Source organism: Schistocerca serialis, chromosome 2, assembly GCF_023864345.2.
Source record: "Schistocerca serialis cubense isolate TAMUIC-IGC-003099 chromosome 2, iqSchSeri2.2, whole genome shotgun sequence".
Lineage (NCBI taxonomy): Eukaryota > Metazoa > Arthropoda > Insecta > Orthoptera > Acrididae > Schistocerca > Schistocerca serialis.
Genome location: NC_064639.1, coordinates 1,092,243,347 through 1,092,251,322, shown reverse-complemented (window position 1 = coordinate 1,092,251,322; position 7,976 = coordinate 1,092,243,347). Strand labels below are relative to the sequence as shown.

The following is a 7,976-nucleotide window of genomic DNA, read 5'->3' as shown; positions in this document are numbered from 1 at the left end:
GCGTAGTGTTGGCAAGTCTGCCGACCTGCATCATTTAACACAACATTTTCAATTGAGTATTATTAAAGATTGAACTTGCGACCTCGCAGTCAAGGAATTCCATGTTAGACGGTTGCGTCGAGAGTTTGTGTTCCTGTTTGCATAACTCTCAGGGTCATAGAGCATGCACGTCTCCGCCCGGGTGGAGGGGGGGGGGGGGAGTATTGGTGAGATAGACTATTAATTAAAGAATAAACAGACGACGCGTCATGACAGACGACCTTGCCAGCAAAGGGCACACTACAACACCTCCAAACAAGCCGCCCGCCTCACTAAGTGGCGGGAATGAATAGTGAAAAAAAAGTGTCATCGCAGACGAGCGCGCCGGCTTTTCGGCAGACGGGCCCCGTTTCCCCGGGAGGCGGTGTCCTTGCGATGCGGCCGTGATTCGGCAGGTCTGGCGACCACCGGCAGTGTGCAGCAAACCGTCGAGCCCCCGCCCAGCCGCCGCCTCATTAGCATACTAACGCGCCGTGTTCTCCTCGCGGACGCCGGCAGGCCGAGTCGCTACGATTGCCCTCCTCGCGGAGCTTTCTCACTTTATTCGCCTTTCTCTGCGAAGCAAGTCGTCGGTGCCGGATCGCGCCGGCTCTCGATCGGTCGCGAGGCAAAGCGCGCGCCGCCAACGGGGACTCCAGGCGCCGGCAGCGGCCGTGTTTCGCGCAACGCGAGGAGAAGAGGAGGAGAAGGAAGGCGCGCCGAGCACATGGCCGGCCACGTGCGCATGCGCGGCAGGAGGGGGTGAGTACTGGCGCCACGCAACCCCTACTGGCGCCACCGGCGTCTGCCCGCCGCCGCCGCCGTTTCCAAAGCCCGTGCCGCACACGCAGCACATAATGCGAATAGGAACAGGAAAAAAATATATTACTTTATGGACACCTTAGGTTATTTTTTGTACATTTCTGGTGTCTTTTTTGCCATTATTTTTTTTTGTCGATTTTCATGTTATTTTTCGCCAGTTCCTTATTTTCCCCTTAATTTATAGTTTTTCAGTGTTACGTTCAAATGAAAATAAGCCTATCAGTTGCATGAAATTTATTGATATCACAGATCACATTTATTTAGATTACTGAACGAAACGTTGTTGTTGTTGTGGTCTTCAGTCTTGAGACTGGTTTGATGCAGCTATCCATGCTACTCTACCCCGTGCAAGCTTCTTCATCTCCCAGTACCTACTGCAACCTACATCCTTCTGAATCTGCTTAGTGTATTCATCTCTTGGTCTCCCTCTACGATTTTTACCCTCCACGCTGCCCTCCAGTACTAAATTGGTGATCCCTTGACGCCTCAGAATCCGCCCTACCAACCGATCCCTTCTTCTAGTCAAGTTATGCCACAAATTCCTCTTCTCCCCAATTCTATTCAACACCTCATCATTAGTTACGTGATCGGCCCATCTAATCTTCAGCATTCTTCTGTAGCACCACATTTCGAAAGCTTCTATTCTCTTCTCGTCCAAACTATTTATCGTCCATGTTTCACTTCCATACATGGCTACACTCCATACAAATACTTTCAAAAACGACTACCTGACACTTAAGTCTATACTCGATGTTAACAAATTTTTCTTCTTCAGAAACGCTTTCCTTGCCCTCACCAGTCTACATGTTATATCCTCTCTACTTCGACCACCATCAGTTATTTTGCTCCCCAAATAGCAAAACTCCTTTACTACTTTAAGTGCCTCGTTTCTTAATCTAATTCCCTCAGCATCACCCGACTTAATTCGACTACGTTCCATTATCCTCGTTTTGCTTTTGTTGATGTTCATCTTATATCCTCCTTTCAAGACACTGTCCATTCCGTTCAATTGCTCTTCCAGATCCTTTGCTGTCTCTGATAGAATTACAATGTCACTGGCGAACCTCAAAGTTTTTATTTCTTCTCCATGGATTTTAATACCTACTCCGAACTCTTCTTTTGTTTCCTTTACTGCTTCCTCAATATGTAGATTGAATAGCATCGGAGAGAGGCTACAACCCTGTCTCACTCCCTTCCCAACCTCTGCTTCCCTTTCATGTCCCTCGACTCTTATAACTGCCATCTGCTTTCTGTACAAATTGTGAATAGCCTTTCGCTCCCTGTGTTTTACCCCTGCCACCTTTGGAATTTGAAAGAGAGTATTCCACTCAACATTGTCAAAAGCTTTCTCTAAGTCTACAAATGCTAGAAACGTAGGTTTGCCTTTCCTGAATCTTTCTTCTAAGATTAGTCGTAAAGCCAGTATTGCCTCACGTATTCCAAGATTTCTACGGAATGTAAACTGATGTTCCCCGAGGTCGGTTTCTACCAGTTTTTCTATTCGTCTGTAAAGAATTCGCGTTAGTATTTTGCAGCTGTGACTTATTAAACTGATAGTTCGGTAATTTTCACATCTGTCAACACCTGCTTTCTTTGGGATTGGAATTATTATAAAAAAATTATTACTTTATGCGCAACTTAGGTTATTTTTTGTTCATTCTTGGTGTCGTTTTTGCCATTATTTTTTTGTCAATTTTGATGTTATTTTTCGCCAGTTCCTTATTTTCGCCTTAATTTATTGTTTTTCAGTATTACGTTCAAAATGAAAATAAGCCTATCAGTTACATGAAATTTTTGATATCACAATTCACATTTGTTTAGACTATTGATCGAAACGTTAAACGCACTAAATACAGACGGGTCCAAAAAAATTTATCCACTGTTTAAAAGTCCATAACCTGCGAACTAATTGACGGAGTTGTCTCATTTTTGGTGAAAGTGTAGCGTAAAGTCCAACTTAAAGATATCACTGTAGGTGTTCGAAATAGTCACCATTAACATCCACACACAAACAATGCCGCCGAACTGCAGCACGAACTACTGACTGGAACGTGTTCAGCTGGATATTTGCACATTAATGTACGATGGATTCTCGAAGTTCATCCAATGTGCGTGGCTTTAGTCGGTAAACGACGACCTTTAGTGTTCTCCTTAGATAAAAGTCCAGAGGAGTTAGGTCTGGGGAACGTGGTGGATGCTCCAGCAGCTCTACGGCGTATCCATCTTCCTGCTAGATTTTCGTCGAGATACGCCTTAACACGATTTTGGTAGTGGGCTGGGCACCATCTTGTTGAAAGTAAACTCTTCCGTGTCCATACAAGTGTCGGATGGCAGGTAAAATGGATGTCTGAGGCTTCTGAAGGTTCACCTCACCGGTAACTGTGCCGTCAAAGAAGAACGGCCCAATCAAGCCCCGGTAAGATAACCCACACCACACATTTACTTCTGGCAAATTCGCGGCTTTGTCTACATGGACGTTCGGATTTTCGGCGGCCCAGTAGACGCAACTGTGGCGATTTTCTGTACCATTGAGTTTGAACTGTGCCTCATCAGACCACACAATCATCTCTGCAAACTCTTCATCGTTGCGCACCATGTTAGTAAACCACTCACAGTACTCCATTCTACGATCTGGGTCGTCCTCGTTCATTGCTTGTAGCAGTTGTGGGATGTAGCACTTCCACGTTGCTGCCTTCAAAATTCGCCGAACACTTGAGCGACTCACTCCAGTTTCACGGGCACACTGTCTCACAGACTTCTGTGGTGAGCGAGTGAATTGTTGTAACACACGACGGGAGTTAGCTGGACTTCTTACTGTTACAGGTCGTCCAGATCGTTGTTTGTGTATATCTTTAACACAGCCTTCCGCTTCAAATTTGTCTCGAATGCGACGAATCGTTAAACGTGTCGGTGACTCTGTATGATACTCATTTCGCCATTGCCGTTGAACCTCATTAATGTTTTCGTGCTTAAAATACTACTTCAGAACTGACTTCCTTTCATCGAAAGTAAGCCTTGCGCCCGTCCTGTTTACTCGAGTAACTAGGTGCAACTAAGAACAAAACACTGACTATCTGGCGACTGTCATCCGACAAAACAAAACAACGCAATACAACGCTTGTGTGGCGATTGCCGGAACTATTACATTACCAAAGATGAGACAGCTCCGTCAATTAGTTAGCCAGTTATGGACTTTTAAACAGTGGATACATTTTTTTGGACCCCTCTGTGTATTGGGTTGGTGTATAAGTTCGTAGCGCTTCTCTGTAAGTTTAATGACCACAGCAGATACACATAACAGAGATCTTAATCATCAATAACATATTCTCCTTCACTATTTACAACAGTCTGTCGACGGCAGGATAACTTTACGATTCCACGACAATAGAAGTCACGTTGTTTTGAGGCAAAGATCTCGTCAAGCCTGTTCGGAGCGCATTTTCATCCGGAAAGAAAGTTCGACAGAGAGTGAAAACGGTGGAAATCTGAGGGCGCAAGATCATGTGAATAAGGTGCGTGCGGAATGACTTCCAAACACAACTCGCGTATAGTGTTTCTTGTCAGTTTCGTCAGAGCTCTTTGCGGGCACGTTAGGGACATGTGATTGCATTGGAGACAACACTGTATCGAATATAGACTCCTGATGTAACCTAAACCACGTGTGCTAGTGGACCCCACAGTAAATGCGCCAAGGAAATCAAATACTCTTTTGGTAGTGGTGAGGCCTCAGGATGGCGGTAATATGCTGCCGAAACTAGTCGTATGATAGAATAAAAAGAGTCTCAAGATAAAGCTGTGGTGGTACTTTTTCACACTTATAAAATTATCTTTTGTAGACGCGCTCAGGTCCTTGTACGGGGACTTAACACTTTGTTTGGGCTCAGCCATTCCTTTCTTTTCCTTCTGTCAGCATAAAAATGTTGTTTCTCGTCACTAGTAATGATGCAGGATAGGTATCATCGGTGTCATTCACGAGCAAGATTTTGGCTTAGAACATGCGGTACCCATTCGCTCGATTTTTGAACCTTCCCCATTGCATGTAAATGTTGCACGCTGGTAGAATAACCACACTTCTTCACATCTGCCAGTTCTCAAGTACAACGACGTGGACCATTGTCGATTAATGTGGTTAAAAGATCTACATCAAACCCCCAAGGTCCTCCTGAACGTGACGAGTCACTAATGTAAAACAATTCTCTTTAAAACGAGAAAACCATTTTCTTGCCTTGCTCTGTCGAATGGCATTATTCCCATACAAGTCGCAGATGTTTTTTGTCTGCCTCCACTGTTGTCACCCCCTGCTGAACTCAAACTGAAGAATATGTCGGCAAGTGTTTCATTTCTCCACTTGGCACTCCATTTTATAGCGCCCTCAGCTCCACTCACTATCTCCAAATGACAGAACGACGATATCTAAATTGAAATTAGCAACAGTGAACTAGAAACAAAAAATGACAATCCATAAATAAACCCATAGCAACCGGAATACCAACGTGCAAAGCAAAAACGCTACGAATTAATCACCAACTTAATAAATTAAAGAAAAAAATGACTGTGCAACGATACACTCACAAAAGTTTTCACAAAGTTCTGTTCTAGGACACTATTCCGCTGATCCTTCAAAGCTCAAATCTAGTGTAAAAGCATCTGGCCAGAAGTTTACTGTTATCAGTCGCTATTTATTCACATCCAAGACGCATTTCGGATGCTTAAACGTCCATCATCAGGTTCATTTATGTCGACTAATGTGGCATAGACTTGTGTTAACGACTGTGAATGGCTGTTAGAGAAAAACAAAATAAAACACTTTTTAAGTACATGGCTCATTGTTTTGTGGAGGGCTGTGACTCAAAGGGTGTACGAAAATACATGGTATCCCACATGAAACCGGTACACTTCAGACCCGAGATTCAAGTAACAATGAACTAACTAAAAAGGAATGGACAGTAGTAATGTTAAAAATATGTAGTTACCTGTTTATAGGAGATGCTGGAACTGGTGAGCATCGGCATTTCTAGGTAATGTTGCCACTTCATAAGCAATTCGACTAGATTTAATTGGTCCGCGAGTACCGGTTTTATGTGGGGCACTCTGTGTAAATACGACAGTAAAAATAAAAGTAAAACTACCTCCAGTGATTGGGAACGGTAAACTGTTGTTTTATTCGATATCAATAAGTCATAATGTGTGTGTGCGTGTGTGTGTGTGTGTGTGTGAATTCATAAGGGACCAAACTGCTGAGGTCATCGGTCCCTAGACTTACACACTACTTAAACTAGCTTATGGTAAGAACAACACACACACACGCCCATGCCCGAGGGAGGACTCGAACCTCCGACGGGAGGGGCCGCGCAATCCGTGACATGGCGCCTCAAACCGCCCGGCCACCCCGCTCGACAACAGTCACAGTAAAGCGTGAACAAAAATGTTCGCATTTAAAGCTCCTTTTGCACTAATTTGTGAAACGATCATTAAAGTATATCCACATGGCTGAGACCTGCCACTGTAGATGCACCCAATAGTTTCTGTGCCATGTCAACATTAATGGAGTTCGTTATTATGATCCTATGGGCAAAAGAAGAACCTATGGTTGTGAAGTTTGAATGCGTAATTCCGTGCGTTTCGGAATTCCCTTCACCTTTGCCTGAGGATCTGCCGTTTTACATTTCTGAAAGGCTTGCTGGTTTCGTTACCGAAAATTACTGTTCCCTCAATAAAGAAACAATCTTACGGCTCTTTTAACTTAGAAAAGAGTTAATAGTTTTATCAGGCTAGTACAATTATTACCAGAATACAGTGTATTGTAAGTAGCATGTTTTCCTTTGACAGCACATCTAGAGCCATATTTCTTTACCCTGGAAATGAACTCTCATTTTAAAATTATACACGTACGTCAACGGTGAGAGAAAAAACTGTAAATTCAATGTTTTAATGTTCAGTAACTATCAGTTACCAACATAAGTAAACTGCTGCTCTCAGATCAATGACATTCATACATGGGAACGAGGGAAACGCAAATTTTCACGATATTTTTGAAGACAGCCGAATTTGCGTTAGCTCACTATTTTTTGCATAATTGTTATCGCGAATAGCTGCGAGGCCCTAGCTGTGAGGTGCCCCGCAACACTAAGCTACCAATTTTGCGGGTAGGGGGGGATGGGAATTCAAGGGTTAGTAGCAGCATTCAACAGAAAATAATAGAAAATAATAATGCTATGAATTATGAGTGCATGATCGTGGAATTTATTTATTTTATTTAGCGTATGGCAAGTACAAATCACGTATGAAAAATCATCGTGGAATATTATTAAAACACGTAATAGACGACAGTTAAAATAATGTAAATTTCACACATTTCAAGAATTCCATCGTTGGAGTTGTACTTTATTAAACAATATTTCACGTATTACGAATTGGCACTTTTTATTTACGCCTTTTGTTCCTCTTTGTTCTGCTGCGCATTTTTATAAATTTGCGACACAATATTGTCGATAGAGAGTCGTTGCTTTACATTGTTAACAAAGCTCTCCTAGAAACGGATTACTGATATATCCCAGCACCAAACGACGTAGGCTGAGAAATATTCTGAAAAACAGAACACTTCCAAAGCCCGACAGTTATTCGTCTGGCTTGAGGCAAGTGATGATTTAGTTCGCTTAGCGATTTTAACTTTATATTAGTTGTTATATCGCCAACAGCTTTGCTGCAGTGGTAACAGTAATTCCCGTGGGATAACAGCAGCGAAGCGGTGTCGGGCTCGGCTAGTGCTTGGATTGGTAACCGTCCAGCTCCACCGAGCGCTGTTGGTCAGCGGGCTGCTCTCAGCCCCTATGAGACCAATGAAGGACCTACTCGATCTGATGCACTGACAGCAGCCGGGAGAGAAGTGTGCTGACCCGCCGGCCGTTGGTGGCCGAGCAGTTCTAGGCGCTTCAGTCCAGAACCGCGCGACGGTTGCTACAATCTTATTAACTTTCATTTTAATTGAATCCATCTGATTTTAAGTGTTAAGTTCCCCCGTACTTGAAGGATCAGATTCAGAAGTGTCTGCAGTTTGTTTTGTTATATTGTTGACTCCTACTTCAGAGCCAGAGAACTGTTGGTTTCCAGTCGTCCTTAGGTTAGTTAGGTTTAAG

The 7,976-nt window shown here is 43.4% G+C and overlaps 1 protein-coding gene across 1 annotated transcript in view; it reads left to right on the top strand.

The window, feature by feature from the left end:
• Positions 1-324: 324 nt before the first annotated feature.
• Positions 325-7,976, top strand: part of LOC126456641 (uncharacterized) — a 284,803-nt gene continuing 277,151 nt past the window's right edge. Inside the window, exons 1-2 of the mRNA XM_050092385.1 lie at positions 325-387; positions 499-780. Coding sequence (XP_049948342.1) covers positions 325-387; positions 499-780 — 345 coding nt within the window. The remainder of the gene's footprint in view (positions 388-498; positions 781-7,976) is intronic.